General features: G+C 41.5%; 1 protein-coding gene across 11 annotated transcripts in view; it reads left to right on the top strand.

The window, feature by feature from the left end:
• WNK2 (WNK lysine deficient protein kinase 2) overlaps positions 1-16,266 on the top strand; it is a 167,849-nt gene that overhangs the window by 115,935 nt on the left and 35,648 nt on the right. For 10 of the 11 annotated variants that reach the window (XM_075833868.1, XM_075833866.1, XM_075833869.1 and 7 more), the window contains 7 exons: positions 3,336-3,617; positions 3,758-3,807; positions 4,696-4,861; positions 5,637-5,753; positions 8,981-9,151; positions 9,932-9,977; positions 10,052-10,162. In XM_075833868.1, coding sequence (XP_075689983.1) covers positions 3,336-3,617; positions 3,758-3,807; positions 4,696-4,861; positions 5,637-5,753; positions 8,981-9,151; positions 9,932-9,977; positions 10,052-10,162 — 943 coding nt within the window. The remainder of the gene's footprint in view (positions 1-3,335; positions 3,618-3,757; positions 3,808-4,695; positions 4,862-5,636; positions 5,754-8,980; positions 9,152-9,931; positions 9,978-10,051; positions 10,163-16,266) is intronic. The other variant, XM_075833871.1, reaches the window with a different exon arrangement.

Below are 16,266 nucleotides of genomic sequence, written 5' to 3'. Positions count from 1 at the left end.
TGAGCAGGGAAGCAAAGTCATGTATTTTGTATAGTCTCACCATTTTGTATATTTTTGCTCCACCCAGTGCCAGATTAAATACATGTTGCAACAAACTTTAACTTAACTTTTTAATTGCCTTTAAAGGGGTTGTCCAGGCAGGGGCTGTTTTTCATACTGATGATTTATCACCAGTATAGGTAATCCGTATATGATCGGTGGGAGTCTGACAACCAGACCCCGCACTGTTAAGCTTCTACAGCTGCCTCCGGGAGCCGGAAGCTATGCAGAGTGGTAGGTGCTGGAAGCAGATTGCTTCGTACGCTGTATAGCCGCTATGCTGGATTGCTGCAGCTCTGCTCCTATTCTGCACCGATTCTGCTTTCGGCACTGACCACTGCATTACTTCCGGTGCTCGGAGGTAGCTGATCAGAGCGGAGTCCGGGTGTTGGACACCCACTGATTTTATATACCGATGTCCTCTCCTGTGGAAAGGTCATCGGTGTGAAAAAACAACTTGGACCACCCCTTTTAAGTAGTAAGTTATCTTGCTGCAGTCAAGGCTAATGAGATTGTTGATGGCCCAATCCTAAAAGTATTATGACTAGATTATTGAATAGGAGGCAAACATGAGATGGAGTGAGACACTGCATACATTCCATACATGTTCATGTATATTATATATATGTATGTATGTATATTATATGCAGACCAGATTCCATTCAGTTGATGAAGCTCATTAAGGTTATCAGCTACTGGGATACTTTAATAAATGGTTTTTGCTATACCTGCGGTTTAAACAATTACAGGGAAAACCGGCATTGTGCACATGGAAAACAATCTGCTTTATTGCATCGTTTTAAAGGATTGGGACGTCTAGGAGTGAGTCTTCAAGGTCATGCAGTGGACAGTGTGTGTTTGACTCCACTTTGCTGGTGACGTGCTGTTGAACCCCCCCCCCCCCCCAACGTTTTCATGAAGCCGTTATGAGATTGCTTCTGCCGTAGACATCTGGATCGCATACGTTTTGCTGCAGATAAGGCGTCTTTCCTCAGAAGCTTCCCAGCGCTTCCTGCACACCGTCATCATTCAGCGAAGGACGTTTTCCTAGATCCTATAAAATCAATGATGTAATGCAGAACAAATAGGTTTTGGTGACGTTTCCAGATTTTTTTTTTTGTTGATTTGCATATTTAAAGTGCATTTTGGGGGAAAAAGGGGTTTAGACGTGGATGAAGTCAGGGGCATTTTAGAAATTGCCATTTTATATGCTGGAAGGTATTGAGTTTAGAAAGCTTCTGGTCTGAGTAAGGCAGTGTGTATTTGGAAAAGTTTGTCCATGTATGTAGGGTCTGTACGATGAAAGCTCTACCCCTGCGCTTTGAATAAAGAGGACCCCTCTAACAACTAGGAAGAGCCTTATTTGGAACACTATTGATTTCTATAAATCATTAATAGTTAAAATCCGATGTATATGCTAGACTTTCATATACCTGGGCCAAAAAATTCGTTTTCTGCACTTGACCAATATATGAATAGGCAGAGTTGCTTGTTCACCCCCTTACTCCGGTCACATGTACCGCCTGCCTAGCTATGCCCGTGGCCCTGCAGACATCACCCCTAAATACCATATTTCCCCACATTAGCATTCAGCCAAATTCACCTGTTAGCGTCTATGGAATAAGGAAGGGGTGGTTGCCAAACACATGGACCTTTTTAGATAACTGTCCGCCAATAATTAACGAGTATGTTTCAACTGAGGTAGAATTAAAAGCTGCTGCCAGACTCCTCTGGCAACGCTTATCTTACGGCCCTATCAGACAAAGCAATTCTCATATGAATCTTTGTATAATCGTTCGAATGTAAGAGATAGTTGCACGCTATTACACATGGCGATTATCGAATGATAAATCGTTGGGTTTCCGTGGATCAGCCACATCTACCTGGATGAAAGATTATCGTTCGTCACTGCCACATCCCCTAGTCTAATCCAAAATCTTCCAGTCGTTTTAAGCTCCGAGATGAGGTGGGCGAACTAGAAGCGATCGCAGTAATGTCTGAACAGCGAAAATCTATCAATTATTGTCATATGTAGTAGTCATTTGAACATAAAAAATAACTCGTCACTCGTTCATGATAGAATATCTGCCCGTCTAATAGGACCCTAAGGCTACGTTCAGACGAGCGTGTGCAACCTCGGACATGAAAAACAGACTTTTTTTCACGTCTGAGGTGCACCCATGCGGGACGCGTTATCATGGATCCCTCATAGACTAGACTCTATGGAGGGATGCGTGAAAACGCAGGGAAATAAGACCTTTCCTATTTTTTGACGGAAACTTCACGCGCTCCTTTGAAACAATGGCGGTATGAACGGCCCCATTAAAATACATGTGTCCGCGTGATAGCCGTTGTTACCCGGATGAGTTACATGCTCGTCTGAATGAGCACTTGGGGTTTGAGTGGGTTAGATTTTCACCTGTCTCCTCCTAATTTCCCCTTTTTTGGAGACAATGGGGCGGTGTCTGACATAAGATCTCATGTCTATGGCCAGCCTTTTCTGAAGGTGGGTGGAGATTGAGGACAAATCTGAAAATGTATTCTCCCTCCCCCACTGAGTGGACTACACTCACACACATTAGGTGTTTTACAGATTCGGCTATAAAAGATGGGATCCGCTGACATCATTTTATTGTGCATGAGTAGACGGATACATGAGCGATGACCGGTAGTAGAAGACGAGGAGAAATTGATTTGTCTACAGGTCGCTTTACCTTAGTCCAGATATCCTAAGATTTCTTTCCTGACTTCACCCAACTTGGCTAAACAGAAGGGTTATTTCTGTGGAAGGGGAGAGATCAGTGTCTCTTATGCACCTCTAGTGCTGCTTAAGCGATGGGGGTATTTATCCTGTTCTGTACTAACTTTTGAGTGAAAATGTACCACTACTTTTCAAACATGGCAGACCCTTTTATTGAAAGGCGCATGTCAAGAATTTGTTCATACGTGAAACATCCCCTTTTTTATTAAAAAAAAGATTCCTATGCTTCATTGGCATGTGTGATCTTTTTTTTTTTTTCCTTTTTTTTTTTATATCCTGATTTTCATTATACATCATCATCATTTATTAAAATCTGTTATTTTATCAAACTATTGCATTTGGGAGTTTTACATGTGGGATTGCTCTAAATGGTCAGTGAGGTGTGGTAGTAATGTAAATCCTTAGCGAAATTATTTTTCTGTATATATTCGAATGTTATTTTTTTTAAATTTTCTTTTTTAGTCTTTTACCTGCTAGCAGCATTTGTTTAGCAGGCCTTGTGTTTTTACATAAATATACCCACTGTGTTGTACAGGTCATTGGTCTTCCGCAGTATGCTGGAGAGCTGGGCGCTCCTCTTACAATGATGCCTGTTGCATCAGTGATGTCGCCACCTGTGCATCTCTCATCTGACACTTCCCCACCCCTGCAAGGGCAAGATCCACTTGCACAGGTATCCTACCCACATGCCACAGCGGAAGTGACTTATGCTGAAAATCCAAGTATGCATATAGGGTCTGGCCTACAGCAGCGTACTGATTCTCATAACCTGGCCCACTGCTCCGCAATCCGCTCGTACACAGAATCCAGTCAAGAGGTGCCTTGTTTTTTTACTTAATTTTAAAAATTGAAGCATAGATTCATTATCTAATTAAATGTTTAATAAAAAGTATTTTTTTCCTTTCTATCCTGAGGTTGTTTTTTTTATTTTATTTTTTAATCGTTTTTTTTTTTTAGGAAACCGTCCTACAAGAGAATCTTCCGACCTCAAATCAAAGCTGTGATAAGTAAGTGCTGTCTATATCGTGCAGGTCTGTTCACAATGTACTTCGTAGAACAGGGCAGTAGCCAGGTTGCCAATACATTTCGAAATTGGCTTATTAGTGCCTAACTTTTTGGGTTTATAAAAGTTCTTTTTTTTTGGGTGGCATGACTGAAACAAAATAAAGTCTCCAGCAGTGTTCCCCAGTAATGGCAAAAGAAACTACATGTGAAACTAGAAAGTGAAGCAAAGTTTGGGTTACTTAAAAATTTTTAATTTGTGACCTGTGAAACCGGAAGGACTTTATTGGCCAGCTCTGGTTATGATCATGTATATGGCTGGATTCACACAGGTAGTTTTTGTAGCCAAACGCAGGAGTGGACATCAGAGGGGAGAAGCATTGTTTCTTTATATTTTTCCATCTTATTGGATCCACTCCTGACTTTGGTTAATAATACTACATCCAAAACTATGTGGGTGAAACCCTCCTATAGGCAGCGTGGTATCATAGATTTCACACTAGTTGTTAATTAATATGCCAAGATAGAATACCATTATTTTTTTTTGTTGTCTTTATAGACTGAGTGGATTCTAAGCACCAGCCACATTTTTATGATTGTGAACATTTTTGTAGATTGATAATTGTAGGTGATTTTAATCCATACTGTCTCCATAACATTGCACCTAGTAGAAATCAAAATAGGACTCTGGCGATGGTGCAGCCTCGGGCTTTGGGCCTATAATGTCAAATAATCATATTTTAGTGTAGCAGTAAGATATACAAACATTTTCTAGTTGTTGAACGCTAGAATTGTTATACATTTCTTGTTGTAGGCCTTTATGTAAAATATACTTAGAAAATTCCCATCAAAATTCTGTGTAAGTAAGGGTCATCCTTTATGTTTAATCTTAGTTATATAGGTTCTGATGCAGCATCTGGTAAAGAAATGAGTGATGGGTATGAGGGCATCCATGGCAGTAAACAAGATGGAAAGCCAGCAAAGAAACATCATCGGAGATCGTCTCGCACTCGCTCCCGGCAGGAAAAGACCAATAAACCCAAGCTGACCATTCTCAATGTAAGACCATGCCCAATACATTGCATAAAACCAGTACTACAGAGTATAAATAAGTTATATAGAGGATACAAAAAACACCATTGATAAAAAAAACTATATATATTTATGTATTTCCAATATCCCCCATTTTTATTATGTTGGCTTTCAAAACGATCATAAGTCTATGTTCCCATGCACAAGTAAAAGCGGCTGAAAATTACAGAGCGGTTTTCAAGGGAAAACAGCCTCTGACTTTCAGCTTTTTTTTTTTTTTTTTAATCAGACTTTTTTAAGCTTTTTCTTTTATTTTTTTAGAGCTGTTCTTTAAATGACCCTATGAAAAACCGCTTCAAAAACGCCTCAAGTGACATTCTCCTTTTTACGTGCCACTCTTTTGTGCGTTTTTTTAAAAAAAAGCGGCGTAAAAAAAACGCCCTGTCTGAACTAAATGGCGTTTTTCTTATTGATTACAATGGTAAGGCGTTTGTCGGAGTTTCAGGCAGTGTTTTTCAAGGTGTATTTTGAGGCTGTTACTCGCCAAAATACGCATGAAAACACTGTGTGTGTGTGTTCATACACTAACTGACCTTCTGGTGAAAACCTTCCAATTTTTAGATCTGAACAACGTAAGTTGAATGTTCACAAACCAATAGATTTGGAAATATGCAATAATAACTAGAATGTATTTATTATTATTTTTTAAATTCCTTTAAGCACCGTGGGCCCTCCTGTTTTATAGGGTGATACTTCTGACAATATTGATTTTTATTTTATTTTTTTGGGTTATTTCTCAAAGGTGTGTAACACTGGAGACAAAATGGTGGAGTGTCAACTGGAAACACACAACCATAAAATGGTGACCTTTAAATTTGACTTGGATGGTGACGCACCAGAGGAGATCGCTACGTACATGGTAAAGCAAAAGATCTAATTTAAGATGATTCAATTGTGACATTATTTGGGCTAAGAGTAACCCTTCTACTACGCTGTTGATTCCGTCAAACAGACGGATCCCTTGCACAATGGAGACAAACGGAAACCATTGCTACCGCATCAGTCGCCATTGAAATCAATCGTGACGGAAACCTATAGTTTCTGTTTGCGTCTGTCAGGGCTCCGTTCCGACGGAAAGCACGAACGGAACCCTGACACAGATATAAGCGAAGCCTTAGCTGAACATTTTATTCTCTAGGATCGAGTTGCTCTGTGTTCACAATGGTGACTTATGAGTTTTGTCTACAAGTAGCCCCTTTGTTTTAAGTCCATGTTGACTTATGTGCTAATGATTGTAGCAGGCTATGTCCGTTTGATATGCTATATCCAGCCCCAACTTCTGACCTATTTTTTGTGTGAATAGGATACATGTTTTGCAATTATGGTTAAGAAGACCATTCTAGCTATAGCGGACTCTGAATTTTACAGCTCTGGGCCCCGTATAAGAAGGGCCCCAATTCAGGATACACCATCCTTCTTCCCCTTGTAAACCTATCTAGGGCTTCCTATTTCTTATAGGAATAGTCACATTAACAAATAAGGGAATGGGAAAGCAGTTTAAGGGCCACAGGTTCTTCTTTTTTTTTTCTTTCAAGGGATTGGTAAAAGGATGAATAATCCTGTTACTAAGAGGGGATGTTTGCATGGAACAGCATCGGAGGGGCCCGGCCTATTCTCCTCTATGTATGCCCCTTCATCAAGGGGTTTGGTGGAAATCTTTTAACCCGACATCACATTGAAGAAGTTGTCTCGGAGTTAGGCTGGGTTCACACGAGCACATTAACGTCCGTAATGGACGGACGTATTTCGGCCGGAAGTCCCGGACCGAACTCAGTGCAGGGAGCCGGGCTCCTAGCATCATAGTTATGTACGACGCTAGGAGTCCCTGCCTCTGCGTGGAACTACTGTCCCGTACTGAAAACATGATTACAGTACGGGACAGTTGTCCTGCAGCGAGACAGGGACTCCTAGCATCGTACATAACTATGATGCTAGGAGCCCGGCTCCCTGCACTGAGTTCGGTCCGGGACTTCCGGCCGAAATACGTCCGTCCATTACGGACGTTAATGTGCTCGTGTGAACCCAGCCTTAGGGATTGTAAACTTCAAGGTATCGGAAAGTACTGTGAATAGAACAGTGGTGCCAGCTAGATGTGGGAAAACTAGAGCTAGGGCTTGGTTAACATTAGTGGTAGGGTGTAGCATATGCAGAATAACTCTGAGCTTGTCCTACACGTAACGTTTTTTTAACTACTTGACGAACAATTGCCCCTGATGCAGTTACAATCATTATATTCAGTTATTAGAAAAAAATGAGCCTTTGTTTTAAGGAAACCGCACCACTCTTGTCTATGGGCTGTGTCCGGTATTGCAGCTCACCCCCATTTAATTGAATGGGGCTTAGCTAAAATAGAAGACCCCTTTTTCTACATCTGGATTGCGCCATAAATTTGGCCACTGTGGAGGCACTTCAGAGGACTAGCGGATAAGCTTTCTTCCAGGACAATGAGTTGTGGCAAGCATAGCCTAACATCTAGTTCTATAAGACCAGGCACAGTACAGACAGTACAGAAAAAAGTGGGACATAGAATAGGATTAAAAACACAAAAAATGGCCATACTCACAAATTGGGCAGGTATAAATAATCCCAATAGGACGTAGCCAGGTCAAAAATGCCGCTGAAGGAAAGTGCACAGGTGCGTTTAAATAATAATAGCCACTCTCACTAGCCTTGAGGGGAGTGGCGTGTGGTGCATGGGATATGTAGTAAAAAGTAAATGAATAGTGTATAATGTGCAAGTAGTAGTAATATGTGTAAAATATAGGGGGCAGTACTAAAAGGGTCAGGAACGTGAGTGATGCATGAAGTGTGGGTGCAGTGTGTAAAACATGGAGGGCTAATGCGTAAATCATGAGGCACAGCCTATATAGCCTGGTAGCAGCCAATTTGTAATGCCATGATAGCACATAGAGCGGGCTGCCCTGCTTGCTATGCCAGACCGCAACACACCATGCTCTCCCAGCATTGAAGACCTGGCTGCGTCCAAAAAGTAGTAAATATTATACAAGTAAACATGGAAAATACATGGGGTATTGGTTGTAATTTTTGCCAAAAGATCGGAAGCTCGCAATCCTCGTCACGGATCCCCACACTTGCGAGTCCCTAACTGGAACTTTTCGTTCCAAACTTGAAGCTACACCACAGAAAAAAGTGGGACATAGAATAGGATTAAAAACGCAAAAAATGGCCATACTCACAAATTGGGCAGGTATAATCCCAATTTTACACTTTATTCACCACTCACTATACTCAGTACTGCCCCCTATATTTCACACATATTACTACTTGCACATTCTACACTATTCATTTACTTTTTACTACGTACCCCATGCACCACACGCCACTCCCCTCAAGGCTAGTGGGAGTGGCTATTATTATTTAAACGCACCTGTGCACTTTCCTTCAGCAGCATTTTTGACCTGGCTGCGTCCTTTTGGGATTATACCTGCCCAATTTGTGAGTATGGCCATTTTTTGTGTTTTTAATCCTCTTAAAGAGAACCTTTCACACTGCGCAAGCCGCCCTGACACTGTCTGTATCTGATTGGACAGTGTCAGAGTGAAGTCATCACGTCCCCTTCCCATTTAGTCAGATAGAAATGCCCCATTGACCGTTCAGGAGCTTATTTACATGTCGGGCGCCAAATATAACGGTACCAATATGTAAATAATGGAGGAAGTTAGAAAAATGATTTCAAGTGAGACAGGGTTTGTGAAGCCTTTCCTATAACATGCTGCACATGTATGGGCAGGTGAAAGGTTAAGCATTCAATAATTGTTTATTTTATTACTTTCTTCAGGGGTGACTTTTAGATGTTGCATTGTTTCTTGGGTGTACTGGGTGTTGGAGGAGGGCGAATATCTAACAATGGCTATGTATGCTTGTGGAAAAAGTAGTCTTTTAACGGCACATGTTTGTGCTGGGGCTCATAGATCATAGATATTGTAGCACATAATATTACTATGGAATGCTGCAAGATTGTAGCTTTTTGTGTTATCGCTTTCCTTCAGAATACTGACTTTATAATCGTGGTTTTCTATTCTCACAGGGCTGCCTTCTGCATTAACATATTTTGTATGCTTCCAGGTGGAAAATGAATTCATACTGCAGGCTGAAAAAGAGATTTTCATTGAGCAGATGAAGGATGTTATCGACAAGGCAGAGGACATGCTGAGTGAAGATGCAGAAGGGGAGAGAAGCTCCGATCAAGGGGCAAGTCCTCAGAAAACAGACTCCTTCAGGGTGGAAATGAGGGAGGTACAGTGCACATTTTCTGCATCGGATGCTTGGCGCTTTCAGTTATGGATTATTTGGGACATGTCTGACACGACAGCTATCCCTGTGAAAAAATTGACGACTGTCCACCCTTGGCTGTCAGCATCTACCTCTCTCAGCCGCATAAATGACAGATTTATTGCAAAGTAATTTATTGGAAGACTAATCACAAAGGAACAGGGATGTGCACTGAATAATTTTAATGGTCTTACTAATATTGCCAGGCAATAATAGACTATTTTTTAAATTGGGTCTAATAGCGTAGCTCTTCTTGACATGTCAGAAGTCTCCTGTTGAGAAGGCCTTTTTAAAAAGCTGTACATACACGTATAAAAGCTAGTGGGATCGTTTTACGATCTAATGTGTGTATGGGGGCCTCAACATTGCCGATCCTTTGTTGTCACGGGAGATAAGCCGCTACCAGAGGTTTCTGCCAGTGTACTGCTCCACCACCTTTTCGGCCGAGCGTGCATGGTTATGGTGGAATCAAGAGCAGTAGCGGTCGGCAGAATAAGTTTTTGACCGACTGCTATCATGTGTATATCCGCTTGTCTGTTATGAAGACTTGTAAAGCAGTTATGTATACAGTCGTCATGCATTTATTGTATTCTAAATCGACAGTGGGATACTCATAAATATGTAAATTCCATGTGGCATGAATATCATGTGTCAGGGCAGTTTCTTATTTTCTTCATAATACACTGTTTATCACATTGTTTTAATGTTTTTTTTAACTTTTTTTTCTTGTTTTTTTTTCCTAAGGAGAATTCACTTTATCCTGTAAAAACACCAGTATATCAGCAAAATGGTATGTTGTTTACATATATTTATTATAATTTTTTTATACAATATGCAGTTTTGACTGTTTTGTCTCTTGTTCAGTATTGCATACGGGAAAGAGGTGGTTTATCATCTGTCCAGTGAAGGAATGTCCAAGTTCTGTAGAAGTGTCGTCACGTAATGGTAACCAGGAAATTCAGAGTAATCTCACAGGTACTCGTTTTATTTACTGCTATTGGTTATTCACCTGTATTCAAACAGAGATACAAAGAGCCACGGGGCCCCCAAAGCAAAAATCTAAACTGCCCAGCCCCCCCCCCCCCCCCTCTACTGTTGGTGAATAGCATCACATCCTAATATTCCAGGAGGAGGACCAGTGGCCAGTCCTTGTTGGTCTCCAGCACCCCACACCTTGTGAGAAAGAGGAACAACATCTGAGTGTTTCTGTAGTCAGGATAGGGGATAGGAATAACCGCTGGACAGCCTCTTTTTATGGGCACATACCGTAGCAACAATATAGGTTGCCTTTATGGGTGTGATATCCAACCTGTGGCTCTCCAGCTGATGTACTACTCCCAGTCATGCAACTCTTGCCCCAGAAGTTCGTTGCTGCCAATGCAAGGAAACCGTGAACGACTGGGAAGGAACAATTTCCCTCTTTGCAAACAGATATTTTTGGATATATGCAGCTACCAGACAGACATCCTAGTAATGAGAATTATCAAAACTTTCAATGGGTTAGTGTATGAGATCTGCACGTGTGGCCACCTTGAGGGCAAAACGCTTGTCAGAAATGCAGTATCAAAAACACTAATATAGGGGGTTCCATTAGTTTAAATCTATGTAATCGTTGGAGTTTTACAAGGTGAAACTGAAAAACAGGTTTGTCCAGAATACTAGTGTTCCCCCGTTATTCGTAAATATCTCTACACCCCTTGTTTGAGATCTAATATGATGATTGACACTGACCGGACGAATCTGCTTGTGTAATGCCCCGCCCCCTCTTACTCTGGATTACACATAGTGCCCTGTATCTGCTTGTATCATGTGCTACATGGCAAAAAATAGGGGTTGCATGAAAGGAGACTCGTGTGACCAACTTCTGTGGATATAACCAATAGGAGAACTGAAAAGTGATGATTAAACCGTGTGGAGATCCTTTATCCTGATCCCTTTTCCTTCTGAGAGGCATAACATGGGGTGGTTGGCTCATTTTGAATTCTATAGTTTAGGGACTGTTTTTGAGAATAAGTATTTCATACACTGTCATATTTCAGCAGTGCATAGATGACTATATTTTAATACACATTGCAAAATACACACTCATCTACATATTCTCCTTCAGCGATGAATGAGAACTAAATCCTGTTTCAGAACCTGCAGGGCAGCCAGCTGATCTAGAATATTTTCTTGGGTAATAAGTCTTTTCTTTCTATAAATTGGTTTTCAGTAAGTCAAAGTTTTTTACTATGGGCTCCTTATTTTTATCATTTTTAAAAAAAAATCAAGTTTCCATTCTAATTGTGAGTGGAGAACCTGTATATTTAGATAATGGCAGACGATTAGATGAACAGACGTCTACTGAATATTGCCAGAACTAAATCTACAGTGTGCAGACCGCGGTCTTTACCATTTGCTGGTCTAATTCGTTTTTTCTCTAAGTGGCATAATAAAAGGGCTCACGATGTTATTTGCTTGGTAATGTTCGTTTTATGATAGAATTGTCATTTTTTTAATTTGCATCAGGCCACATTAAGACTGCTGTAATATGGGTGCGTTTTAAGCTCTGTATTACGGCTGCAGTACCCAGACGTGGTCCTACTTTAGATCTCCATAGGATCCTGTGGTCTTCTATTAGCACTGCTGTTACTAATGTAACACCTGAAGACCACGGTTCTACCACATTGAACTTAGATCAATTGATCCCTAGAGGTATCTGGATGATGCGGCCGTCTGAAATCATCCTTGAGGGCAATTTGCAACTACCTTACAGGTGATGTCTTTTGCCTTTCTCTGGATCAACACTGGTATTACTAGACAGACGTGTACATTTTTTTTTTAACTATGGGCCTTGTACACATAGCAGAGCTTTATGCACACAACCTGTACAGCACCAGAAATTCCAATAAAACGTCACCTGTATTTTATCTCCTCATAAAATCGCAATGTTTCGGCCATACAGGGCTTTTTTTCAAACCAATGACCAGTTACACTAGCAATCCTAGACCAATATCTACTATTTTAACTCTTTTTGGCAGTACCGACACCCTCTCTGCATCCTCGATCACGTTCGTGTTGTCATGGGAACTGTAAATAACAATAAGAGATGGCATATTTAAAAGCAAAAAATAAAAACTTTTAAACAAGTTACCTGTATAGAGGGGGGAGTTGGTGCAAGCTGGGTTTATAGAGATTGCCAAAAAGATGAATATTACATATATTGCAAATGCCGAGATATCGGCAAATCCATGAAATTTCCGTATCTACCGCAGTATGTCCATTGATATTCGAATTTCTCGAAGTCTAGCGTCTAACTACTTGCCTGCTACCATCTATCTAACACCGCTGACCAATGGCTGTAACCTGCCAATGACTATATCAACTCATGACCCCCCCCCCCTCCCCCGAGTCAACACATACTTAGTTGGTAAACTCTATTGGCATGGTAAACAGACGTTAATATAGTGAGTATATTAGATAAATTTGTACAATAAACTGAGTCACCATATGGTGCCTACGTATTGAACCATATTGCGGTGATATTCTTTCCTAGAAGCAAATATTCTTGGGAAATCAATAGAGCATGCCTCCGTATCTTTCTGTAGGATAGTGGAGACATTTGGGGGTACAGTTTGGCCTCGTACACTTCTATTGGAGCTGTATTTTGGCTCGAAGGGAGCTTTTGCGAGTCTGTGTGCCTCAGGCCTTGCGTAATTGTTACTTACTACTTTGAAAGAAGTGGATTTACGTGCTCAGCCATTTCACTTCTAGAAATGTCCAAATCAGGGATTGTTCAAAGGGGTCTGCTTATTTAGAGTGCCAGGCAGGAGCATACCTAGAAAGTGCTGGGCCCCATACCAAACTTTTCAATGCCACCTCCCCTAGAGCTCCATGTGAAAGTTAGGATGCGGGCACACAGCTGAATCTTATTGGAAAAAAAACAAAACTTTTGCGAAAACTCTCCGGAATGACCTGATAAATGAAAAGGGCATGCTGGGACAATGCTTTCAGACATGCTATTAGCCACATAAGTAGAAATTGCAGGATTGGGGCAAGGGAGTCATCAAACCTCAGACCCTTAAAAATAATTCAGACCCCAGGCCTCTAAATTAAATCCGACCCCATACTAGACCCCAAAATTATTTAATTTCCTAGACCCCTGAATGTATTCAGACCACAGACCAGACCACCAAATCAGACCCCAGATCAGACTAGAAAAATAAACAAATGGGTATTCACTTACTCGCACCTGAGCTGGGCACTGAAGTACCTGCTGTGGCAGGGAGGGGGGTGGGGACTGTTGGACCACTTTAACCCCTATAGTTACACCACTGATGTCGGGATTATTGGCAGACCCAATGTCCTGTTTGAACCTATATAATATAAAGAGCTTTTCTTGTTTTAACCTCTTCTGTGCCTGACTAAATCCATCTAGCTAAAGAACATGTAGTTCTGTAGTGTGGGTGGCATATTAGCTCAGTGATTATCACTTCTGCCTTGCAGTTCAAATCCTCCCACGCTCTTAAAGCTTATGGAAAGTTAATGAGCTTCCTGAAATAATTGACCCTAGCACTTGTGTATGTGTACATTATGGAGAAGTTTGACTGTTTGAAAACATAAACCCCTTGTTTAGAGGGCTAACCTCTCCTGTTCTACAGAGAGACCTGGAAGGTGCTCCACTACTTGCAAAGTTGAGTTTGGCTAAAATAATAAAACTATTGGTTTCCCTTCAATAAAAGTAGTTCCATTATATCCAGATCATTTAACAAATGAAGGCAATAGAAGAATGCTTTGGAAAGTGTTTGCAATCAAAGTATATTTTTTGCACAAGTTACTTTTAGCTGCTCCTCTATTAGGCTGCATGCACACTACCATCGGCCATTGTACTGCCGCAAATGACCGTTCCGTGAAACACGGATGGCTTCCGTGTTGTTGTTTCACGGACCAAATCAATGAAAAGGCCAGAGACTGTCCCATCAAAAATGGACAGGCGTAGGACCTGTTCTAGATTTGATGGGATGGCCGCACGGTTCTGTTAAAACAACAAAATAAGCTGAAGTGGACGTGCGGCTTAGACTGATTATGCATGTAGCAAATGTATAAAAAAGGACACAAGGGCATTATAGAGGTAAATTGATTTATAGAGTAACATAGATGGGGGAGTAGGTCAACCGGATGAGACAATATTTGTTTTGGAAATTCAACTCAAAGTAGAAGTGCAGAAGATCAACCATTATCAATTGACTTAAAAGGGTTTTACCAGTTTTATGCAAATAAAGCTTAAATTGGTTGTCTCTCAAAAAAAAAAAAACCCTATCCATATGGCCTCTCAACGCTCGCACACTTTTGACATTCACAAAACCTGAATTATAAAATGTAAAAAATCATATGTGCAGATACCCATATATTTTCTAAAAGTAGACACCTGGTGCATTGTGAAAATGTCACCCAGGACTTTACACTCATGGGCGCCTTCATGCAATTTTGCATCAAATCATAACATTTTGTAAAAAAAAAAAGCATAAAAATGTGTGTGGCTAAAAGTGTAACCCAAGAAAAGTCTAAGAACACCTCCTAACAATAAAAGTTCAGGATATGCAGAGTTCCTACATGCACATATATCTTCACAAAATCATCCAAACTGAAGTGACCAACAGACGTGATCCAGATGCAGGAGTTGAAAAATGGTCTGATTAGTTGCAGGTGGGGATTCGATGTGCTGCTGCTTATGTTCTCCCTCCTGTAGTAGGAAAAATAACCTGGAAAAAGGCTCATTTAACACCTCCTGGGGCCACTGGAAGGCTGGGTTCACACGACCACTTTAACGTCCGTAATCGACGGACGTATTTCGGGCGTATTTAGTTATGTACGATGCTAAGAGTCCCTGCCTCTCCGTGGAACTACTGTCCCGTACTGAAAACATGATTACAGTACGGGACAGTTGTCCTGCAGAGAGGCAGGGACTCTTAGCATCGTACATAACTATGATGCTAGGAGCCCGGCTCCCTGCACGGAGTTCGGTCCGGGACTTCCGCCCGAAATACGTCCGTCGATTACGGACGTTAAAGTGGTCGTGTGAACCCAGCCGAAGGCTGTTCGGCCAGAGGTTACTGTAACAGGCTCTGTTTCTTCCTGCTGTCACTTGCGGCTTCCCCCCCTGCCCCTTGCACCCCAAACCATTTGAAATCTGAAATTCTGGGCTTTAATACAATACCAAAAGCTAAGCTATGCCCTTATATTCTACACAAACTTCCTTGGCAGTAAAAGGGTTAAGGTATATAGACAACGTAGAGGGAGGTCCCCCACTCAAGACCCCACTCTAAGCCAGAACGGAGAACCACTCTTCAAAATTGTCTCCCTCTCTGGTCCCAGCATGTCCATGCATTACATGGCCTCTCATATAAATGGTGGTCATATAATCTTAAATGTATAGCCAGACGTAGCTTCCCCAAACGATAACCGTTGATCACTGGGGGTTAGAGAAGCTGGACCCATGACAATCTGCTGATAGCTGGGCGACTTTTATTTAAAGAGGGGTTGTCTTTGTGAGAAATAGTCCTTATTAATGATTGTATAATAGAAAGTCGCACACACTTTCAACATGCTTGTCTCCTCACCGTTTTCAAGATCTCTTGACTGCCAGTGGATGAAAACATCCAGAGTCTCATCCGACTGGTGGGCATGATGGTGTCCAGTCTAGACAGCCCTCTGTAATCTAAATACATCAGTAGCAGCAGAAATCCTCTCTCCTGTCTTCAGGCCCTTTTACATCGGCTGACCGGCCGGTGCAGCGAGCGCTGATCAACGAGACCTCATTGATCGGCGCTAGTTTGCTCCTGTCACACGGAGCTATGGATATGGACAAGTGGTCGTTACTCCAATCGCTCGTTCCCATACGTTATAATTTCGGCAGTGTCTCCCTGTTTACGTAGGGAGATGTGCTGCCAACAACGATAATATTTTACTTTTTCAAACGATACGACCAGCAGATGATCAAGCGCTTGCTCGTTCATCTGCTGTTCGTTCCCCTGTTTACACAGGGCAATTATCGTCAACAAGAGTTATATGAACGTTCGTCTGCCCGATAATCACCCAGT

This window comes from Rhinoderma darwinii, chromosome 7 (assembly GCF_050947455.1).
Source record: "Rhinoderma darwinii isolate aRhiDar2 chromosome 7, aRhiDar2.hap1, whole genome shotgun sequence".
Taxonomy (NCBI): domain Eukaryota; kingdom Metazoa; phylum Chordata; class Amphibia; order Anura; family Rhinodermatidae; genus Rhinoderma; species Rhinoderma darwinii.
This window is presented reverse-complemented; position numbering and strand designations above follow the sequence as displayed.